The following is a 23,602-nucleotide window of genomic DNA, read 5'->3' as shown; positions in this document are numbered from 1 at the left end:
AAGGGATCTTGGAATTGGGGAGGACTCGGGGGTGGGAGGACTCTCGTTTGAATTTTCTTTTTTCTTTTTATAACATAGGGAATGCGAGTTGAATACTCAGAAGCGGAGGGACTTTTTTTTAAAAGTAACGACGACGTACGTTAGGAGCACTGCATGCTTTATTAATAGGTAGAGAGTAGAGATAGATAATCACCCGTCAACAAAATTCATCATACCCAAACAAGACTCGGTGTTCTACAAGGTGTAAAATGACATGAACAAATTCAAACGAATCACTCTCAAGTCTCAACTACTCCATTGGAGGAAAAAATGTGTTAATCTCACAATTAGCGGCCAAAATATCTGAAAATTGGCAAAAATTTAGCTGTTCGTCCTGGTGGCTCGTCTTCTCGAGCTCCGCTTCCAGAAAAACCTCACGACGACGGCTCGCAACAAGCCGACAACCTAGAACCCTCCCCTCTCCCTCCCCGTCTCCTTCCGAGCAGCGACCGGAAGCGCACACGCCCGCCGGTGTACCCAATCAAGTAGCGCTTCCACAACGTCGCCGCCCACCGGGATGGAGGCCGCGGCGGCGGCGGCGGCGGCCTCCGACGAAACCCTAGCCGCCGTCTTCGCCCAGCTCAAGCCCCACACCATCGCCCTCCTCGACGTCCTTCGCAGCCGCTCCCCCGCCTCCAATTCCGCCGCCTCCTCCTCCCTCCGCGCCATGACCGCCGTCCTCCGCTCCGTGCCCGCCCCCGCCTTGCAGCTCTGCTTCGAGTATGTATACAGTATACACCCACTCCCCATCCCCCGCACGCTCCGCTGCTTGAGGAAAATATGCCCTTCTTATACTGCGTGCATGTGTCTTTGATTCGTGATCTAATCTCGGTGCCCTGTGCTTTTCTCTAGCTATACTGCGTTTCCGTTGCTCATGCTCCTGGATGCAGCGGTGCAGTGCAGGAAGGATGGCAAGGCAGCAGGGCAGGGTGTCGGGGAGCTCGACATCACTGATGCCATCGCCGAAGGCGGGCTCACCTGCCTTGAGTTGCTCCTCACCAAGTGCCACCTCACCTCGCTCAATCAGGTGATTAATTCAGCCAACCCATGATTCTGCAGTGTAGTCTAGTTCTCTAGCAACCTATCTAGAACCTGCTAAGTAACTGCTTACTAGAACTTGATTTTGGAAATTTAGTTTTGAACTATTAACTATGGCCATATGGTACAAAGCATCTCCACACTTCATATATTGGATAGATCATGTGGGTTGTTTTCTGTTGGTGAATCTACCAAGTTTTTCACACATGTTATATAGTTTTGTTTGGCGTGCTAGATGGTTGCGTTGCTGAAAAAGTTGACAGCTGGGGCAATACTTTCACCTTCCGAGGGTTCAGAAGAATTCCGCCTAGGCATAGTAAGATGCTTCAGAGCCATGATTCTGCAGTTGCAATCATGCTCGGATAAGTCCTGTTCTTGTAAGCAAGCAACTGTATTGCCTACGACCCCAACCATTCTGAGCTCGGAAATTAGTAGTGTGGTTCACCCAAAGCATTCTGCAAAACCAGAGGAGTGCTTGCTTGCATTCCTGCGGTCGGATAATGCTTCACCTGCTATCGGACATTGGCTTTCACTTCTTCTACAGGTATAGTATTCATTCCTGAACATATGTATGGACACTTCTCTTTTTCCCGCCACTTTTCTTTTTGTTTATATAGTGCCTTTGCCACCCAGTTATTCTTTAATTTCCCCCCAAAAACCATTCTATTATTTGTGCACACATGTTCTTTTAGATGCAATAACCATGTGTTAGTAAGATGGAACTTTCATTTGGTTTATTTTCATATGGAAGTCATCAGAATTTGAGGCATCAAGAGGTCACCGTGGCAGCGCAGCTGTTAGAAAGGAATCATTGCTCACATTGCGCGTTCTTATTGCCAAGGTGAGATGTTATGTGTGACAGCAGTGTCTTGCTAGATGAGATGCTTCTACTATCTTCAGTCAGAAATGCTTAATCGTTTATTAACTACTCCCTCCGTTCCTAAATATAAGTCCTTCTAAAAATTTCACTATGGACTACATACGGATGTATGTAGACATGCTTCAAAGTGTAGATTCGCTCATTTTGCTTTGTATGTAGTCTCTAGTGAAATCTCTAAAAAGACTTATATTTAGGAACGGAGGGAGTAGAACTCTGTCTTGCTAGATTTAACCCTCCCCCCCACCTCCAAAAAAGACCTGCAACAAAAACATTATTTCATGAAAAGATAAAAGTACAAGAACCGAAACAATGCTACATGGTTAGCTGTCGCATTGGCATGATTTTTACTCATTTGAAGCAAAAAGGAATGGGATATACAAGACACACCTAAATATCCTAGATGATTTAAAATACCCAGCGGCTAGCGGTACTCTGATTGCAACAGTAAAAGTTGTTTCACCTTTGCATTAGGCATATCTGTATCTTTCCTGTGGGCATGATTCCTCTTTGCATAGAGGCATGGTTGAATCGTTTTTAATTATTTTGAGCGTGGCTTCTGCTGATTTTTTTCTTAAGTTGTGCACAGTTTAGTAAAAGTTGTCTTTCTTGTTTAGGTAGGTTCTGCTGATGCACTTGCCTTCTTCCTTCCTGGCATCGTTAGTCGTCTTGGAAAGCTTCTCTACACATCGAAGACAATGATTAGCGGCGCTGCTGGGAGTGCTTTGAGCATTGAGCAAGCCATTCTTGGATTGACTGAGGCTTTGGTGATAGTCCTATGTGACAAGGAAAATTTCAGTGCACTTGATATTCCTAGTGACAGTAGTTCTGCCCAATGTAATGGTGACAGTTGTTCTAGTGACCATGTATTGCAGAAGCTTCGCCAGTTGCCAACCAAAACGTTATCTAAACAGACAGGCAATTCTGAAACTACAGAGGACGCTACCTCTGATGTCAGTAATAACTCTGCTGATAGAAGAGCACTGCACGTAAAACGCACAAGAAAATGGCTCGAGGAAACAGCAACTATTGTTGGCAAATTGTTTACAGACACATTTCCACATGTATGTTTACCTCCCTCCCCACTGCGCGTTATTTTATGAATTGGCATCCTTCTAAGTCGGTTTAATATTGTATCCTTCTTCAGCTTTCTGTTCACTCATCTGAGAAAGTAAGGAGGTCGGTGGTTATTGGTGTAAGGGGGCTGTTGTCTAGTTGCAGCTGCTCATTAATGAGAAGCAAGATGTTACTTGTGGTAAGTTTGTAATTCTTATTTTTCTACTTGAGGAAAGCATAAGAAAATGTTGGATCCTTAGTTATGCAGTTATGCTCACATGTTCTACAACTTTGCCATCAATATGCAGCATGTCTTTTCATGTTTTGAAATTCATTCACTGTGTAGTCATATTTTTGGCCCAGCTGCCCCGCAAAAAGGAAAGAGGAAAATCTTTGGCTCGGCCAGCATCTCCACATACTTGACTGGAAGCTCTATTAACTTCTAACAACACAACATTAATTGCAGGAGTGCTTATGTGTTCTAGCATGTGATGATGCGGCAACTGTGTCTGAGGCTGCACAAGATTCTCTTGATTATCTTTTCATGAAGGGTCAACATTTTCTATCAGGAAATGAGGTTTCTGATATATTTACCAGGTTTGTGTTATTTTTTCTAGAAACAACACAGTTTACAGCGTGAGAAAGTTCTCAACTTTTCTTGCATGTAAGACAGGCTACTTGAAAAGTTACCGCAAGTGGTACTTGGAAGCGAGGAGATCAGTGCCCTTTCTCATGCCAGAAAATTGTTGGCTCTAACTTTCTATGCTGGCCCTCAGTTTCTGATAAATCACCTTCATCACTCTCCTGTAAGTTCCTTACAATTCCTTTCTTTAGATCACAACTCTTCAGTTGACTTTCGACTTGATTTTTGTTTCATTGGCAGGTTGCTGCTGCTCGCTTCTTTGATTGTTTGGGTTTATGCATTAGTCATAGCTCACAGTTTTCTGGATCCATGGACAAGCTGATTGTATCAAAGCCACTATCTGTTGGATATCTGTATTCAGTTGCTGAGTTAAAGAATGGAGCCTATGTTAATGATACAAGTCATAGTTCTCACTCTCAGCATGCCACGTCTTCATTCGCAGGCCCAAAAATATCTGTTATTGGGGACAATGGTTTGCCAAATGCAATAAATGGTACAGTTGAATATGAGCTACCCCATGTACCTTCATGGTTTGTTCATGCAAGTAGCCAGAGGCTATACTTTGCTCTGGCAGGTATCATAAGGCTTGTTGGTCTATCAACAGTTTCAGGTAATTTGTCAACTATTTTGAGTGCTTGCCAGCTGTCCTGTTCGTTGCCTTTTATATCAATGCAATTTATTGCACTGAAATTTTGACTTGTTATGTTTTGTTGCTTGTGATGATCATAGGGCAAGGAACTAGTGCATCTTTATCTGTTTTTGTTGATATTCTACTCAATCAGTTCCGGAGGTTAAGCACTGAGCTGCTCGCTGAAGACACTCACAGATATGGTGTGCAGAGGTGGTACACGAAGAGTGATTCTGGACAAAAACTGCGCCAGGCAAGCTCTGCTGTTTGCATGCTCAATGAGCTCATATATGGTCTGTCAGATCAGTCTCTCTCTGTGTGTTTGCAATTATTCAACAAGAGTTCAGCACAAGTGGTAAGGGTACCTGGTCAAAATGACCACTTAACTTCAAGTGGTCAACATAGCGGAGTAAGAGAAGTTTGGAAGATAAGTGAGCGAATGGACACTAAAGACGATATTATTCACTGTATTGGCAGTATACTACATGAGTATATGTCTCCGGAAGTGTGGGATCTTCCAACAGAACAGAACTCTGAGCTATGCCTAGCCGAACTTAATGTTCCAATGCATTTTTTCCGTGATACCACTGCACTACAACAAGTAATTATGCATTACTGCAATTCTTCAATAGTTTTTTAAAGCTTTTTTTTGTTCCACTTTTAACTGTATTTTAACTTCTGTTCTTCTCCATCAGGTAATGCTTGACGGGATTGGGGTCTTTGGTATTATTCTTGGTCAAGATTTTGCACACAGTGGGTTTATGCACTCTTCACTTTATCTTCTACTCCGGAAACTTATCAGCTCAAGTGCACAAATTAGAATTGCGTCAGATGCTGTCTTAAGAACACTTGCTACCTCTGGTGGTTACTCTACGGTAATTGATGACCTTGGTTCATGCAAAATCTTTTACTATCATCATTGGAATTACCGTTTATGTTTATCTTTCTGTGCAGGTTGGCCAATTCGTTGTGGCGAATGCAGATTACATTGTCGACTCTCTTTGCAGACAATTGCGCCATCTAGACCTCAACCCCCACGTCCCTGATATTCTTGCTTCCATGCTGTGTTATATTGGTGCTTCTCGTGACATTTTACCATTTTTGGAAGAACCGGTATGATAGGGATGGTTATGATTTTTCCCCATTTCAGTTTTTTTACATGGCTAAGTGCTGTTGTACCTTTCATATAACAATCTGCCTTGTAAAGCATCAGTTGCCAATTAGTCAAACCAATTGACACTTTATGGCTTTCGAAGTCTGAGCACTTATCCTTCTGAGATCACTTCCCTTTTTGATTATACTAAGAGGATATGATGATGCACGAGGAAGTAAAGGACAAATGATGCCCTTTGATCAAAACGAAATATGATTGTTTGTTAAGTTTTGAAGCCAGTTTCGTATGTTAATTCTTATTTCAATACATGTAATTCTTACAGATGCGGGCAGTTTCTTCAGAGCTGGAGGTTCTTGGTAGGCATGACCATCCCCATCTAACTGTTCCATTTCTGAAGGTATTATGATATGCAATTACAATTTTTTTTTTTGAGAAAACGCAAAAAGCTTTTGCATTTCGTTGTATTGAAAAGAGAGAGTTTGTTACAATCCTCCTAGGAGGCAGATTACAATGCAATTACAGGGAAATTAGTGCACATCCCAGGTTTGCGGCAAGAGAACGCGGAGGCCGAAAGCTCCGGCTTTGGCCCAAAGAGTAGCCTCATCCTTAATCTTGGCAATTACAAAATTTAATATCATGTGATGGCCGCTCGATTGTTCTACTAAAAGGGCATTCGCTTTTAGCGCGTGTGCATGGTGCTGGCTGGGATTTCAAATTTCAGTTACTGGTTTTACCATTTTAACTATCACGTGCTATTGGCAAGGTTTTATTGTACTCCTTCCAATCGGAAATAAGTGTCATGGTTTTAGTTCAAATTCAGAGGGAGTATCTGTTAAGGCTGTTCATCAACGGTTTTCAAAGCCTGTTCAAACAGTGCAGGGCAGTGCATGCAGTTGATCTGTGCAGATGATGGTGTCTTTTGGCACTGGCCTGGTTTGTGCACTGGTTTGGTCAATGAACAGACATAGGCACTGTTTGACGCTTAAGCGTTAGAGCGCCCTCCAGGCTCAAAGCGTCCAGCTCGCTTTAGACATGCGTCTAAGGCGTCCGCCTTAGACATTAAAGCGTCTGAAGCGCCCGCTTAGGCGTCCTGATTGGCCCTTTAGTGCAGAGAGGATGCCTTAGACTAGACTTGCCAGGCTGGGGAACAGAGATATATGGCGGGGAAGAAAGGGCTGGGCGGGAAAACTGGGCTCATATGTGAAACAGTTACAGGAGGGGAAAGAAGACAGAGAACCAAAACCAGAGCGTGCAAATCTCCAGGCTTTCAACTCTCTCCTCTGTACTCTGGCAGCAGCTTCCTCAGACCTGCACCAGCTTCCTCCTCTTCGGTCACAGCTCCTCCCCCTCCTCATCTCCGTCCGCAGCTCCCCCCTCCTCTTGCGCAACCACAATGTATAGCTCCTGCCCTCTCGTCCCCCCTTCCCCTCCCTTTGCTCTTTCTTCCATGCTCAGATCTGCACTAGCTTTTTTTTCGAGAAAACGCAAAAGACTTTGCGTTTCATTGTATTGAAAAGAGGGGAAGACAACCTCCTAGGAGGCTAGTACAAAGGTGTTACAACCAGATCAGTGCACGTCCCAGGTGGGTGGCAGGGTGACCCTAAGCCCCTTGGCCCCTGCCTGCGCCCAATTCCTGGACTCGTCCTTGATCGCATCGGCGAGCTCTACTAGCGATGGGGTTACATGGTCGAATACACACGCGTTCCTATGCTTCCAGATCATCCACGGCACGAGAAGCGCAATCGAGGCCAGCGCTTTGCGGAGCGGGTGAGGCGTGGCATCGCTAGCGCGTAGCCACCAGTCCTGCAGCGAGGCGTCCTGGTCGGGCACAGGTGCCGGTAGTCGCAGCCAGGATATGATCCCGTGCCAGGCCTGCTTCGCGAATGGGCAGGAGAGCAGCAGGTGCTGCATCGTCTCCGGTTCTTGGTCACAAAGAAGGCACCGAGGGTGATGCGTTAGGCCATGCCGAGCAAGGCGCTCCGCAGTCCAACAGCGGTCCTGATTGGCGAGCCAGTGGAAGAATTTGACCTTAGGCGGGGCCCAACCCTTCCAGATCAACTTCCAGGACCGGCAAGTGATCGAACCGTGGAAGGTGGCAAGATAAGCGGACCTGGCAGAGTAGCTGCCGCTGGCTGTCCACTTCCAGGAGAGCGTGTCCGGCTCTGCGGAGAGGGTGATGCGGGACACCAACAGACAGATCTGGAGATACTGCCCAATCTCCTGGAGGCCAATGGTGCCGTGAATGTCCCTCGCCCAGGCATTGCCGGCTATGCCTGCTGCCACCGTCCTGGACTTTCTGCGATGCTTGGGGATGCACATGTAAAGCGAGGGCGCGTGCTCGCGGATGGAGAGGCCGAGGAGCCATCTGTCCTCCCAGAAGAGCGCAGTCGATCCATCTCCAATCTGCATGGTGGTGGAGGCATAGAAGAGGCCATACTCCTCGGGGGTGAACTGCAGGTCCAGGCCGTGCCATGCTCGGGTAGTGTCCGTCCGTGAGAGCCATAGCCATCGGAGCCGAAGGGCCAGCCCCGTGCGCTCTAGGTCTCGGACATCGAGGCCGCCGTACTCCAGCGGCTGACATACCCGTCGCCAGTTCACGTGGCAGTGTCCACCGTGGGCCGCCTCGCGCCCGGCCCAGAGAAACCCACGCTGAATTTTCTCAAGCTGCTTCAAAGCTTTCTTCGGGGGCGCTAGGGCGAGCATCTGATGGACGGGGATGGCGCTGAGCACAGACTTGACGAGCGCCAGCCGCCCGGCCTTGTTCATGAGCCATGCCTTCCATGATGGTAGGCGGCCGGCCACCTTGTCGACTAGGGGCTGCATCTGAGCCGCGGTGGGGCGGCGCGTGGAGAGGGGGATACCCAGATACGTGATGGGCAGAGCTGCTGCCTGGCAGCCCAGAATCGCCAGTGATTCGGCTGTCGACTCATCTCCATGCAGTGCGGTGGCGGAGCTCTTGCCGTAGTTCACGAGCAGGCCGGAAGCGGAGCCGAAGATCCCTAAGATGCCCTTCACAGCGAGGACCTCGTCGGTCGAGGCGTGGCAGAACAGCATCACATCATCGGCGTAAAGTGAGATAGCCGGGATGTTGCGACGGGGGTGGAGTCTCCGGAGGATGCCGGCCTGGAGCGCCCGCTGCATGAGGCGGCTGAGCGTGTCGACGGCCAGCACGAAGAGCTGCGGGGATGTCGAGTCACCCTGTCTCAACCCGCGGCGATGCCAGATCGGGGGTCCCGGCACGCCATTGAGCAAGACGCGGGTGCTAGCCGAGGAGAGGAGGATGACCAGCCACTCCCGGAACCTTGCTCCGAAGCCATATTGGTGCAGGGCCTCAAAGAGGAAGGGCCAAGATATGGAGTCGAAGGCCCGGGTGAGGTCGAGCTTGAGCATGATCCTCGGCGCGCCCAGTTGGTGCAGGAGCTTGAGGGATTGCCGGACTAGGACGAAGTTGTCGTGGAGTGTACGTCCGGCAATGAAGGCATTCTGATAGCGGCTCACTAGGCCGTCGAGCATCGGTGCCAAGCGCAGGGAGAGGACCTTCGCAAAGAGCTTAGCCACAATATGTATCAGGCAGATCGGACGGTAGTCGCCGAGCTTGTGAGCATCGGAGCGCTTTGGCAGCAAGGTGAGCAGTGCTTGGTTGAGCCTGTGAAATCCACGCCCTCTCAGCGCATAGAGCTGCTCAAAGACCTCAAGCACGTCCTGCTTAATGGTGCTCCAGCACGCTCGCAGGAATTCCGCGGTAAAGCCGTCCGGCCCCGGTGCCTTATGCGCCGGCATGCGCCGCACAGCCTCCCATATCTCGTCGGAGCTGAACGTCGCCTCTAGGCCAGACAGATCAGCTGGCTGGATTAGGTGCTCAAAGTCCAGCGTGTGGGCACGGTCAGCCGCTGTGCCCAGCAGCCCGTCGAAGTGGGCAAAGGCCGCCTGGGCCATCTCGTCGTGGTCGCTGATCGTCTGCCCATCTACAAGCAAGCCGTACACTCTGTTTTTCTGCCGCCGATAAGTGCATTGCCTGTGGAAGAAGCTCGTGTTCGCGTCGCCGTCCGAGAGGGAGGAGATGCGAGCGCGCTGCCGGGCAATAGTGTGCTCAAGCGAAGCCAAGCCCAGGTAGGAAAGCTTGGTCTGCTTGCGCAGCCAATCCTCTGATGGGGAGAGCGTGCGGGTCTCCATGGCTTGGTCGAAGCGCAGGATAAGCTCGTGGGAGATGGCAAGCTTGTCCCTTATGTTGCCCGTGGACTTGGCGCTCCAGCTCGTGAGGGCGCGGCCCGTAGCCTGCAGGCGACGCACCAGCCGCCTGAAGGGGTCTGGGTCGGGCACCGAACCCCAGGCCGCAGCAACCGTGTCGTGGAAGCCGTCGAGGCGCATCCAGAACTCCTCGAAGTGGAAGCGCTTTTGAGCTGATGGCATGGGCGAGCAGTCCAGGAGCAAGGGGCAGTGATCGGAGACAACGGATGCCAGGCATCGGAGGTGGCATTCGCCATGACTGTCCTCCCAATCGGTGGTGTAGAGCACCTGGTCGAGGCGCACGAGCGTAGGAGGGGATTGCTCGTTGGACCACGTGAAACGACGCCCATTGAGGTAAACCTCCTTGAGGGCAAGGTCGTTGATGACGCGGCTGAATCTACCCATCATGCGGTGGTTCACGTTGCCCGAGCTTTTGTCCGAGGCACGACATATCAGGTTGAAGTCCCCACACAACATCCATGGGCCTGGGCTAGTATCGCGAATGTCGCGCAGCTCTTGCAGGAACAGCAATTTGTCCTGGTCGCTTTGGGGCCCGTAGACCGTGGTGAGCCACCAGGGGTTGCCATTGGGCGCGCGCACCTTCGCAGTCACCGCGTGCTGCGTGAACTGAAGGTCGGAGAGCGTGGCAGCCCTGGTTTTCCAAGCCAGGAGAATGCCGCCGCGCATGCCATCGGCCGGGAGGTAAGTTGACCCATCAAATTCAGACCCAAGCGTTTCCAGCACAACAGACGACGAGATCAAAGCCATCTTAGTTTCTTGCAGGCATACAATAGATGCGCGGGTGGTACAGAGTAACGATCGAATCGCGCAGCGCCTGGCGTGTGAGTTAAGGCCTCTAACATTCCATACAACAATCTGCAAGCCGTGATCCATGAGCAGGGTGTCGACGCGTGGCGAGCGGCGCTGCTAACACGCACTGGCTGCCGCGGTGCTGGGCACGGCCGTCAGACAGGCCGGGAGCTCCCTGTCGACGAGGGCCGCGATAGCCTGCAAGACCGACATCTGCAGTGGCGTGGCGAATAGGTCGTCGTAGGCCTTCATCGCAGCAGCGGAGATGGGCTGATGGATGCCAACTATGCCAAGGGTGCGGAGGATCTGCACTTGGGCGCGCCTCTCGACCTTTGGTGGCGTAGCCACTGCTGTGTGAGCCGAAGCCGACCGTCCCCTCCGCGGGCTGAAGTTCAGTGGTGGTCGCTGGCGTTTCCCAGGGGACGGTAGGGCAGCGTTGAGCTGCTTCGTGGCTGCAGACAGGAATTGCCCCAGCGTCTAGGAAGAAGTAACCGGGGCTAGCTGGCTGCGCAATTGGCGCAGGGTGATCGGCGGCGAGGCAAACCGACTCGGCGCTGTCACGCGCGGCGCTGCATTAGTGCCCTCCCGATCAGGCCGAGTGGGCCGCTGCAGGATGGTGATCGGGACTGGGCCGGGTCGGCCTGGGGCTTCGGCAGCCGCTGCAGGAGGGGCCTGTGGGGAGGGCTGCCCAGGCGGAGCTGGCTCGGGCGTGGCCTGCTCGGAGGTGGGCGTCCCTGCTGTGGGCCCTGGAGCCAGGCTTGGGTGGATGGCGACAAGCGACGAGGCGCATCCCGCGCTGGCGTGCTGCCTCGGCTCCGAAGGGTTTCCCACGCGAGGTAAAGCTCGGAGGTGGGCGTCCCTGCTGTGGGCCCTGGAGCCAGGCTTGGGTGGATGGCGACAAGCGACGAGGCGCATCCCGCGCTGGCGTGCTGCCTCGGCTCCGAAGGGTTTCCCACGCGAGGTAAAGCGCTGCCCGCGCTGGCCCGCGGCGTCTGATCCGAGGCGTCAGGCGGGGCCCGCGCCGCGGTGGGGATTGCGCAGCTTTGGCCCGACCGGGCGGCAGGCGAGACTGGCATGGTCTGGGCCTCTGGCTGGGGATCCGTCGCATGGCAGGCGAGCGTGATCTCAGCCGAAGCAGGTGTGGCCCCGATGGGATCTTCCAGTACGGGAGGGCGTGCTCTCTCGTGCGCGGCTGCGCTGATCGTGGTGGGGGCGCGGGGATTTGAAACGACAGGAGGAATTGGGTCGTCTCCAGCCAATGGCGGGGCGCCAGCTGGCGCCGAAGGTGGGGCCGTTCTACCGTGGATCAGGGGCAGCGCAGGTAGGTGCGCGCGGGTCCCGGCCGAACCTCCCTTTTGCAGGCTGGTGACGCGGTCACCCTCTCCTTTGTTGACGCGATGACGGCGGTGCGCGGGTCCCAGCGGCCTGGGCCAGGCTTGCATGCCCAGTCTGGCAGGACGGGGGTCCCTCGACGGCGCCGCCACGTCGGGCCAGGAGGCCGCCATGGCCGTACCATCAGCGCGGCCGGGGCGCCGCACGCGCCATGCTGGCGCGTCGATGGCCATGCCATCCGCGCGGCCGGCCGGGACCTCCTCGGCACGCCTGCGCTTGCGGCCACGGCGGCGTGCGCGTCCTGGGGCTGGGCCTTGACCGTTGCCCTGGCCGCGCCTGCTGCCCTCGCCTGCGTCGTCGCCGGTATGCCCACCGGCCGCCTGAGGAACGTCCGACGTGCCCCTGATACGCTCCGCCACGGTGAGCTCGATGGATATGGGGTATGACAGGGTTCGGACGGCCGGGGCTTCAGATGGCACGCGGGCCGGGAGCTGCTCGACGATAGCCAGCACCGCCGCGCGCTGGATGCCGGCGGGGTCGTGAGTGCGGCCGGAGAGGCGGAAGACGTCGAGGTCAGCTCGCGACCGCGTGCGGGGGTGCATCCGCTCGATCCAGCAGCTCGATCCGAGAACGTGCTCAGCCACGGAGAGGTGCCACGCATGCGCAGGAATGTCGCGGAGCTCCAGCTCGACACGATATCCGGGGTCATCGGCGGTGGCGTGCGCCAGCTTGCACCATGGCCGCAGCGAGAGAGAAAAACGCGGCGAACAGAGGATGTGCTCGCCATTGAGCCGGCGCTTGGTGGCCATGGAGGAGAAGATGATGAGAAAGTTTTCTGGGTGGTGCGCGTGCACGGTGAAGTCGCCCTCGGCGAGGTCCAGCGAGGTCAGGAGCAGCTCGACCACCTCAGGCGAAGAGAAGCGCGGCCGGTTGCCCGTGATGGTGGCCACCATGGCACGGGCAAGGACGAGCTCCGCATCGTCCATCTCCGTCGTCTGCGCCATGATGACCCGCGCGGGGCGATCTGCGGGCGACGGGGCGGGAGGAGCCGAGAGGAGCGCCGGCGTCGGGGGAGCGACGCGAGGCTGCGCGGCGGCAGGGATCCGGGCGACCACGCCGCGAGGGGGCGGCGCGGCCGCAGACGCGCGAGGCGGCAGCCTGGGGGTGTCCTTGGCGCGGGGTTGCGCGACGTCCGTGCGAGATGGCTGCCGGGCCACGTCGGCCGTGCGACGGCCGCCACAGGCGCGCGAGGCATGGCCGAAGATGAGGCAGCGGCGGCAGCGGACGTCGTTGGGGCAGTCGCGCACGTGATGCCTGGGGTCGAGGCAGTGGAAGCAGAGGCCGGCGGCCTCCTCCGGGGACGGGCTGCGGCGCGGTGTCGGAGATGCTGGGCAGGGCGGGGCGTCGCGGCGCGGACGGCGATGGGGGTGCCTACGGCGGGCCTGCTGGAACCCGTCCGCGTCGAGCACCGGCCCGCACGTCGCGCGGCGCACCTCCGAGCGAGGCCCGAGGCGGTCCTGCACCGCGGGTCGGGGAGCGGGCGCGGCGCGTCCGGAGGCGGCGACGGCGCGCTTGGGAGCGGCGGCGGCCGGTGGCGGCGACGGCGCGCTTGGGAGCGGCGGCGGCCGGTGGGCCTGGGGGGAGCGAGCGCGTGACGTCGCTGTACGACCTCGACGAGGTCTCTCCCTCCGAGCTGCTCCAGTGCTCCCCGTAGGAGACGCGCTCGCCGGAGGGGGTCTCTGGGGAGCCAGCAGGGACAGCGGCGGCGAAGGCGGCCATCACGCGGGCCCTGAGAGGGGCGGGGGCGGGCTGAGCGCTGGCGCGAGCAACGGCGGCGGGGGGCGGCGAGGCTAGACTAGGCGCGAGGGCAGGGGCGGAGCGGGAGCGAGAGCGGAGCCCAGACAGCTCATATCTGCACTAGCTTGTCATCCCTTTCCTGCTCTGTTATGTGTTACGCTATGCACAGCTCCTGTGCTGTTAGGTGCTGCTGCTGCCTGTCTTATAGTAGTTAGCTAGTTGCTTATTGCATAGTGGATGGATTAGAATAATGGCTACTAATGCATATGTGCTCACTGGTGGATTATAATCAAGGTATGTATGCATATGTATGTCTCATTAAATGGTACTCTATTCTACTGCCCATCAGGTTCAGATCATGTCTAAAGCGTCGCCTCGCTTTACGCTTTAGCGCTTAAGCAGTGAGGCACATAGCTTTCGCGCCTTGTCATATATCTTGGATGAGGGTTTGATAGTCTACCTGTCGTTTGTGCCATGTTGATTATTGGGTATGCAAGTTAGTGCAGTGACAATAGTACATAGATACATTGTCTGTTCTGATTGGCCTACCACATCTTATTTGTTTGAGGCGATCATGGTTAAATGGTCAAATGAAGTGTGGTACAAAGCGACTAGTAGTGCTATTTTATCTGTATTAGCATCCAAATGGTGAAATTAGTTAAAAAACGACATCTCTATGTTTTTTTCTTCTGATAATATGCACATGTCTCTATGTTTTTTCTTCTTCTGATAATATGCACATGCGTTTGAACTGGTGAAGTCTACACATTTTGTACAGAACTCTGTTCAATTAAAACCCAATTGTTGATTTGTCTCTGATTCTCTTGTTATTAATGTTGTGCTCATTGGTGCATTCAGAATTCAGGACCACCTACTTGTTATTCATCTCTTTCTCTGGTCATGTTTTGCTTGTACACTAATACATGTTTCACTGAGCAAGTTCTTCCTTTCTTTCTTTTTTGGATTTCTCTAGGCAGTCTTTGAGATCACCAAGGCATGCACTCATGAATCTATTAGTTTACCAGATGAGGTGCAATCGTTTTCCGTGAAGGTCAGATCAGAGCATCAAGCAGTCCAAAGTTTGATAGAGAAGAGAAGAGAAACCAGCGTAATGCCTGGTAATGCTTGACAGGACCCAATTTTGTTTTTCTACAGCAGTTAGTTTTGATCGTAGCACCATCATGTTCCCCAGAAAATATGGTTTAGAGTTCATTTATTCATGTACTCTTATTCACATAGTTGCTTTCTCATAACCTGTTCTGTGATTGCATCAGGTACAATGGATGTTGATGCTCAGCCTGATTTTCTGAGCTTGGAATATTGGGAGGATTTACTTTGCAATCTAAATGATATGAGAAAATACAGGAGAATAGTTGCATCTCTTGCTGGGTCTTGCTTATCAGCTTCCACCCCACTTCTCTCCTCGACCAAGGAAGCAGCATGTCTTGTGGCCCTAGACATCGTGGAGGTATCTCTTTCTGTCTGCTAATTATGCAACAGTGCATTGTAACAAGTGCAAGTTCTGATGCCATTTCATAGGATATTTCACTTGCGGAGTCATTTATAGGTTTCTTTATTTTACCTGCTCTGCTGGCCGTTCTGTTTGGCAATAGCTTTTGGCCATCTTTTGGCGTCTTTCAGATCGGTCTTCTGTTTGGTACAATAACTTGAGCTAGCTCTTGTCTATTGATCTATTCTGTATCTCGAGGAATGCAAATTCTACAGTATACAACCAGGGAGGAGGTTTCCTGTAATGTGGTTGTGTACTTGTATGTCGCATATGACTGTTTTCATTTGCTTCCAGTGTTAATAGTACTAACTAAGCTATTATATCACCCCATTTAACAGCTTTAGCAAACTTGCTATCTTGCTTTACTTGGCAGCATACTTCTTAGATGTCATTCTGTTGTCATTTAATGTTGAATAAAGTAAATCAGTCATTCATTGACAAACAACGGTTGCTTCATCCTGACAATGAAGTTCTCTGGCATTTCTTGTCACAGTAAAATTATTCTTTGTCATCTGCAGAATGCTGTTGTATCTATTGCCAAGGTTGAGGATGCGTATAAGTGTGAAAATGAAACCAAAGCTGTTATCAAGGAGGCAGTCCAGCTTTTGTCCTTGGATGAACTTCTTGATGACATGGACACTGCTGAAGATGTTGACGAGAATAGACTACTCCCAGCTATGAACAAACTATGGCCGTACCTGGTTATCTGTCTTAAAAACAAGATCTCAATGGTGCAGTTTCTTCACATCTGATATTTTTGCATCATGTAAATCATTGTTCTCTTGGACTTGCTTCTTTGGTTTTGTAGAATAAATGCTTACATGAAACATTTACTTTTCAGCTTCCTAAATTATATCACACTTCAGTGGTAATATTTCACTTCTCACTATTATGAAATCGTGGTGTACTTCTATACATCATCCAATCAATGAGTCAATTTTGTTGACTAGAATCAGATATAGCGTGTTGTAGTTGCCTGTATCACATCTAAGTTCAGCATCTTCTTTTACCATTTGCGGTCTTGAATCCAAAGGGGTTCCGACACCTATTCTTTTTCTATCTTGTTTGATGACCTGCCATATTTTGGTTGGTCCTGTTAGGAATAAGCAACTTGTATTCCCATGAGGCCATAGGCCGGTATATATACATGCCGGTGATGGACTATATGCAGGAAACCCCTTATAGATTGGGATAAATACAAAAGGGTACATGGCTATATTATATATACTCTAACACCCCCCTCAAACTCATGGTGGATGAACAACACTGAGTTTGGAGAGATAGAAGCCATGCTGCGCTCTAGTCTGGGCCTTCGTCAGAAAATCCGCCAACTGTAACTCGGAAGGCACGTACTGAAGAGCAATAACCTGATCTTGCACACCGGCGCGTACATAGAAAGCATCAACACCAATATGCTTGGTGAGCTCATGCTTCACAGGATCGCACGCAGTGCTAATAGCACCTGTACTGTCAGATAAGAGCAGAGTCGGTGTAGTGACAGAAACACCAAAATCCTGAAGTAACCACCGTAACCAAGTCATCTCCGTCGTCAAAAGAGCCGTCGCTCGCAACTCAGCCTCTGCACTCGAACGGGAAACTGCAAGCTGTTTCTTCGTCTTCCAGGCAATGAGAGAACCACCAAGAAAAACACAGTAAGCAGAAAGTGAACGGCGATCGGAAGGAGAACACGAATAGGCTTGAAGCTGTAAAGAACTGGAGCGAGGAAAGAATAGACGGTGAGAGATCGTGCCCCGAAGATATCGGAGAACACGAAGGAGATGACTATAGTGAACCGAGGTGGGTGCAGAGACAAACTGACTCAGAATATGAACCGGATAAGAGATATCCGGACGAGTGACAACTAGATAGACAAGACTGCCAACAAGATGACGATAACGCGTCGGGTCAGGCAGGGGATCACCATCAGTATCACGGAGGTGAATATTGAGCTCCATGGGAGTCTCAACAGTGCGCTCGTCAGTAAGGGCAGCAAGATCCTGGATATACTTTTCCTGAGATATAAAGAAGCCATCAAAGGTAGAAGAGACTTCAATCCCAAGAAAGTAGCGAAGAGGTCCAAGATCAGACATAAGAAACTGCTCGCTAAGATGGGCCTTTACAAAGGCAATATACTCGGGGTCATCCCCAGTGATGATCATGTCATCAACATAGAGAAGAAGAAGAGTCCGACCACGAGGAGAAAGGTGAATAAACAACGCTGGATCATGAGCACTCGCTGAAAAACCAGCGGCAATCACCACAGAGGCAAAACGCTTAAACCAGGCGCGAGGGGCTTGCTTAAGGCCATAGAGAGAGCGCCGAAGACGACATACCATGCCATCAGGAACAGAATACCCAGGCGGTGGCTGCATGTACACCTCCTCACGCAGCTCACCATTAAGAAAGGCATTCTTAACATCAAGCTGAGATATAGACCAGTGGCGTGCAGAGGCCACGGCAAGAAGTGTACGAGCAGTGGTCATATGGGCCACAGGAGCAAAAGTCTCGTCATAATCACGACCATGCTCCTGCTGAAAACCACGAGCCACAAGACGAGCTTTGTGTCGCTCAAGAGAACCATCGGAGCGGGTCTTAACCTTGTAGACCCACTTGCAAGTGATGGGACTGACTCCGGGAGAAAGGGAAACAAGATCCCACGTACCAGCGCATTCAAGGGCAGCAATCTCCTTTGCCATCGCAAACTGCCATTCAGGATGAACAACAGCCTGACGATAGGAAGTCGGCTCAAGAGCAGCAACACCAACGGTGGGAAATCCAAGGCGATCAACAGGCGGACGAGGGCGAGAACGCAAGGCATAGGGAGGCTGAGATGAGGATGGCGACACATCTGCAGAGGCATGCACATGACGTGAACGACGAGTGTAACACTGAGGAAAAGATGGAACAATGCAAGGGGGGATCGCTAAGGTAGAATCGGGGGGTGAAGACGTAGAAGTCATCGGAGATGAAGGTGCATAATCCGGTGACATGTCAGGAGAGGAAACCGTGGGAGATGGTGGTAGCAAATCGACAAGAGGTGGAGAAGCAGAGGGAGCGGAACGAATAGGCAAATGCTCGTTGGGGGTGAGAGGTGTATCGGGAAAATTGAGGGAAGAGATATCCTCCACTGAAAAGGTCGAGGAAGATGGGCGTGGATAGAAGGGCCGAGACTCGTCAAAAGTCACATCCCGAGAGATACGCATCCGACGACCGATAGGATCCCAACAACGGTAGCCCTTATGCTCATCATTGTAGCCTAAGAAGACACACTCAACAGACTGAGCGGTCAGTTTGGTGCGTTCGCGAGGGGCAAGAAGAACATAGCAAACACAACCAAACAGGCGAAGCATCGAATAATCGGGAGAACGATAAAAAATACGCTTAAAAGGAACACCACCCTGTAGAGCAGCAGAAGGTTGTAGATTGATGAGATAGGTGGAGGTGGAGACGGCCTCAGCCTAGAAATGAGGCGGGAGAGAGGCAGCAATCATCATCGCACGAGCCGTCTCAAGAAGGTGACAACGCTTGTGCTCAGCCACACCATTCTGAGCATGAGCACCAGGACAAGAGAACTGAGCAAGTGTGTACCCTGCTCAGCGAGAAATCCATGCAACATCTTGGAGATATACTCTCCAGCAGAGTCAGCACGGAACACATGAATAGGCGTAGAGAACTGAGTGTGAACCATGGCAGCAAAACGCTTATAGATAGATAATACCTCACTCCGAGAAGACATAAAATAGATCCACGTGTATCGAGAGAAATCATCTATAAAGATAATATAGTAGCGATGGCCTCCCTTCGAGGAAAAGGGAGCTGGACCCCAAACATCCGAGTGAACAAGGTCAAAAGGACGCTGAGACACAGTCTCGCTATGAGGATAAGGTAACTGAACCTGTTTACCAAGCCGGCAGCCCTGACAGTCTAAAGACACACCACCAGAGACGGATCCAAGAAGACAACGTCGAACTAAGGATGAGAGATGGGAGCCACATAAATGACCCAGACGATGATGCCACTGTTGAGAAGAGCTGGTAGACAAGGCAACAGAGGAGGAGAGACTGGCTGCAGCGGCAGCAGATGGAAGGTGAAGCCAGTCAAGCTCCGAGAGACCCTGAGAGTCACGGCGCCGGGGGCCAGCACCAAGAAGAGCACCAGTGTGACGGTCCAGAACTGAACATGAGTCAAAATCAAGAATGACCCGACAACCAGAGTCAACAATCTGGCCACCAGAAAGGAGCTGCATGGTAAGCCGAGGAATACGAGCAACATCGGGAACATGAAAAGATGAAGTGCTAAGAGCCTCGGCCAGTAACCGGGAGAGAAGTACCATCATCAGTAAGAACATGAACAGGAGAATCAAGAGGTCGAGTAGATGACAGAGTGGATGAATCATGAGTCATATGAAAAGATGCTCTAGTATCAAGAACCCACGGAGATGTACCTGCGTGTGTAGAAGGTGGTCTCACAATGCCAGAAGAGTCCGTAGCAGAACCTGTCGATGAAGAAACAAAAGATGGAGCTAGCAGACATCGAAATCGTCCAATCTCCTGCTCAATCAGGGGCGCAACTGAAGATGTCGATGTAGACACACCCGACAACGGAGAGTCGAAGGCAAGCAGCAGGGCGCGAAGTCGCGCAATCTCGTCCTCGGTGAAGTACACAGCTGAAGTAGGCGACGTAATGGCACGAGGAGAGAAGCGACCACCACCACCACCTGTGGAAGCCGCTAAATATGGCGGTGTAGCATGTCCGGTATCGTCGGCAAAGACTGGTGGAGAAGACGAGGCCGTGTGCAGACAAGCACCAAGCCCCAAGGGAAGACGCGTGGACGAAGAGCAGTCCATGGAGTCATAGGCATCAGGACAACCGGTGAAAGTCGCGAGAGGTGTCGGGGAAGAGCGACATGCACCGATGGAAGTCGCGAGAGGAGTCGGTGTAGAGCGACAATCACCATATGTCGTCAGGAGTCACGGGAGCAGGAGCAACAGAAGAACTACCAGCACAGCCATCAGGAGTCACGGGAAGCAAGGGACTGCAACGTTGCGAGCTGGTGTAGACCATTTTTTTTTGAGATAGCGAGAACCAGCAGTTGTAGCTAGCCGAGCCGGATCGGGATCGGGACGTGATCGAGGCCTGTCGATCTGGCGCGACTGGGAGAGCGGGAGCACGAGATCGATCCGCTGACTGGAGCACGAGATCGATCGTCCGCGGGAGCACGAGATCGATCGTCCGCAGACTGGGAGAGCGGGAGTGCCCTGGAGATCGATCCGCAGCAGGGGACGGGCCGGCGGATCTGGGGAGCAGGAGGAACCCGCGGATCCGGCGGCGCTGCCTGTAGATCGAGATGGGAGGCCGAGAGCAGCGCCGGCGAGAAGAAAAGTAGGCTGCGGTGGAGGAAGATTGGATCGAGAGCACGAGTTGCGTGTGCGAAAAAAGACCTGATGCTCTAATACCATGTTAGGAATAAGCAACTTGTATTCCCATGAGGCCATATGCCGGTATATATACATGTACATGTGATGGACTATATGCAGGAAACCCCTTATAGATTGGGATAAATACAAAAGGGTACATGGCTATATTATATATACTCTAACAGGTTCATCTATAATCCCGCTCCTCTATGAGATCAACTTTGCTTCTGAAGTAAAACTGACCACAATTATATTCTTGTGCCACCAGATTTTCTATATGTGCTCCAGAGGGTATGTGTTGATTCTTAATGCAGATGAATTGAGTTCATGTTATTTACATACGTGAACAATATGCCCTGAACATCACCCCGGTTCAATGAATGATGTTGCACCTGCACCCATTTAACTTAGAGCAACACTTCTGATTATTAATATTACTCCCTCCGATCCAAAATATGTCCCAGTTTTGAACTGGGTTTATTTCAAAATTGCAACACTTTTTATCGATCGGAGGTAGTAGTATATTACCTTTTCTTTGCCTTCATTAAATGCTAAATTGATTTATAATTTGGTAGTCATGGAACATATTCTCTCCAACTGACAAAAACACGAAATTCCAATTAACTGCATGAAATAATCTGCAATATTAGTTTGTGCATTTAGAAACCTGTACAGAATTTGTTGGCCTGGATCTGGAATCTCCGATCACCTACTTGGATTTCGAATTTACTTTTGACATGATAATATCGAGTGTATGAGTTGCTAGACTGGATAAGTTTCAGTTACCTGTTTCCAGTCTTACTGTAAAATGTGTGAGTTCTATACGATATCTGGTCTGACCGGAGTATGGTTTTTGCAGCCTACTGTCAGAAGATGCACAGAAGTTATAGGTAGAACCATTCAAATATCTGGTGGTAATTTTTTTGTGCGCCGGTTTCATAAGGATGGATATATCATTTGGAGGTTGTTGGCCTTGTCTCCATTCCGTCGGAGAACGCTGTCATTGATGGATGAAAAAGCAATTATTTTACCATATAGGAATACCTCACTTACCTCGGAGGAACCTATGGCTGAGATATCCAGCCAAAAGATTCAGATTGCAGTCCTAGACATGATCACTGAAATATCTTCCCACAAAAGGAGCGCTATTGCATTGGAAAGTGTGTTGAAGAAGATCTGTGGCCTTGTGGTAGGGATTGCTTATAGTGGTTTGATAGGTTTGCGAGAAGCTGCTGTAAGGGCATTGACAGGACTTGCCTGTATGGATGCTGATCTCGTGTGGCTTCTTCTGGCAGATGTGTATCATTCACTGAACCAAAGGGACATGCCCTTACCACCTATTCAAGATCTGGTGGAGCTATGTGATCTTTTGCCCCCTCCAATGTCTTCAAGAGAGTACCTCTTTGTGCAGTATGGTGGTGAGGGTGTTAGATATGATATAGATCCTTCATCCGTGCAAGAGGTGTTCAAAAGGATGCAGGACACGGTCTTCAAATGATAGCGGGTAAACAACACAGCTTTTTCAGTTGGATTCTTGTCTTGTGAATTTACTGTTGGCACATTTATATATTTGAAAGGTCTGCCATGTATCCTAGGTGTGTTGAATCCATGGCGCGTTGTCTATGCATTTGAGAGGACATTGTGTCTCGCTCTCATGTTGAGGTTAGTCATGAAACTTCTCTTGGCCATTGACAGAGGTTCACCCTTATCTCTCTGTAATTGCATGTAAATAAATGTTTCTTAAATGATTAAATTTGGAAAGCACCTGGTTGAACAAGAGAACAGAACTATGTGTCTTAGTATTATGGAAACTGTTACTCCCTCCTTAAATAAATATAAGAGCGTTTAGATCACTAAAATAGTGATCTAAACACTCTTATATTTCTTTACAGAGGGAGTACTATGGAACAATCAGGGGAGAACTCCTTTAACAAAAAAGTACTATGGAAACTGTTTTAGAGCTAGATTATATTTTCCGATGTGTTTTTTCTCGAATTTGGAGTCGTAGATTGGTACTTGTTGAAATTGTTCCATCGCTACTTCGAAACATCTTGTCATACTTCTGCTGCTGCACTGCTGGGACTTGTGTTTTCTTGCTAAACATCAACACATCAAATGTTTAGAGGAAAAACACATCTAAAATTTTTAATACAACACAGTTCCATGTTATTTTCCCCATATCTGAATGGTACTCGTCAAGGTTAGTCAATAGTCACAAGCATGCATATGATAAGATTAACTATTTATTTCGACAGCACGCTTATCATATTGGAAATGGTATGCTTTTTGTATAATTGAATCTACAGTGTTGATATTATGTTTTCCAGTGGTCTAGACATGAAATGAACAACAGAATTGAATTATGAATAGCCACTTCCCTCTCACAGTACATGTGTTTGGGCCAGTGCATCTGTACGTGATGGACATAGTAACCTATGTTTTTCGTGCAGAAATCATGATGAAGGGTGAACTCAAACTACAAGGAAACTTTCTTGCCATGTAAGCAGATGAAAAATGTGATCTGAGTTATGTGTGGGATGCGGCTTGCCGTTTTTGCATCTTCAAGTCAATCGATAAATGGGGGTAACCACTTGCGACTTAGAATTGTTGTACCATAACAACTCTACAAGGCGACGCCAATTTTCGTCCACAGTTTTTTCACATGGAAATGCTTCTGTAATTATGTAGTGTTTACAGGCTTCTGTTTTTTTAGACTAGAGAGAAAAGGTGGAGATTACAGGCTTCTGTTTTTTAGAATGTTCTCTAGGAGATAGTTATAGTTGCCTGATACACATGTAATTTGATGAGGAGCGTTGTGTTGCTGCCATATTCTCAGTTCCATTTGTGTTTGAAGCATGAAGCATGACAGATGTCAGTTATTGATGTACAGTAGAATAGTTGATCACTTAAGTTGAAATCCTAATTCCAAGCACAGTTCACAGCCTCAAGTTATGTGCATTGTATCTAGGAATGCAAATTTGTGAACCTTAGGTACCCTCCCACATTCCTTAGTTCAATCAAATGAACTAAATTTTCAAAAATGATGCGTTTAAAAAAAAATTGTATCCAGAGTTATCAGGCATGCAATCCATGTCATGGTGCTCAGGTAATTCT

The 23,602-nt window shown here is 50.4% G+C and overlaps 1 protein-coding gene across 3 annotated transcripts; it reads left to right on the top strand.

Annotated features, from left to right (window-relative positions):
• The first annotated feature begins 274 nt into the window (after positions 1 to 274).
• Positions 275 to 23,436, top strand: LOC123436254. 3 transcript variants are annotated; one of them, XM_045115618.1, is made up of 19 exons: positions 275 to 759; positions 892 to 1,066; positions 1,313 to 1,621; positions 1,829 to 1,918; positions 2,572 to 3,018; positions 3,102 to 3,209; positions 3,477 to 3,607; positions 3,684 to 3,816; positions 3,894 to 4,263; positions 4,383 to 4,882; positions 4,977 to 5,156; positions 5,236 to 5,394; positions 5,718 to 5,792; positions 14,535 to 14,679; positions 14,836 to 15,029; positions 15,590 to 15,802; positions 21,348 to 21,992; positions 22,084 to 22,150; positions 22,939 to 23,436. In XM_045115618.1, the coding sequence occupies exons 1-17, from the start codon at positions 557 to 559 to the stop codon at positions 21,984 to 21,986; spliced, it is 4,071 nt and encodes a 1,356-aa protein (XP_044971553.1). In that variant the 5' UTR covers positions 275 to 556; the 3' UTR covers positions 21,987 to 21,992; positions 22,084 to 22,150; positions 22,939 to 23,436. The 3 variants fall into 3 exon arrangements, with proteins under 3 accessions (XP_044971553.1, XP_044971554.1, XP_044971555.1); XM_045115619.1 differs by having other exon boundaries at positions 668 to 759; positions 930 to 1,066; XM_045115620.1 differs by having other exon boundaries at positions 668 to 759; positions 930 to 1,066; positions 1,295 to 1,621.
• The last annotated feature ends 166 nt before the right edge of the window (positions 23,437 to 23,602 follow it).

Source organism: Hordeum vulgare, chromosome 1H (genome assembly GCF_904849725.1).
Source record: "Hordeum vulgare subsp. vulgare chromosome 1H, MorexV3_pseudomolecules_assembly, whole genome shotgun sequence".
Classification (NCBI taxonomy): domain Eukaryota; kingdom Viridiplantae; phylum Streptophyta; class Magnoliopsida; order Poales; family Poaceae; genus Hordeum; species Hordeum vulgare.
Note: the sequence above shows the minus strand (reverse complement) of the source record. Positions and strands in the feature narration are given on the sequence as shown.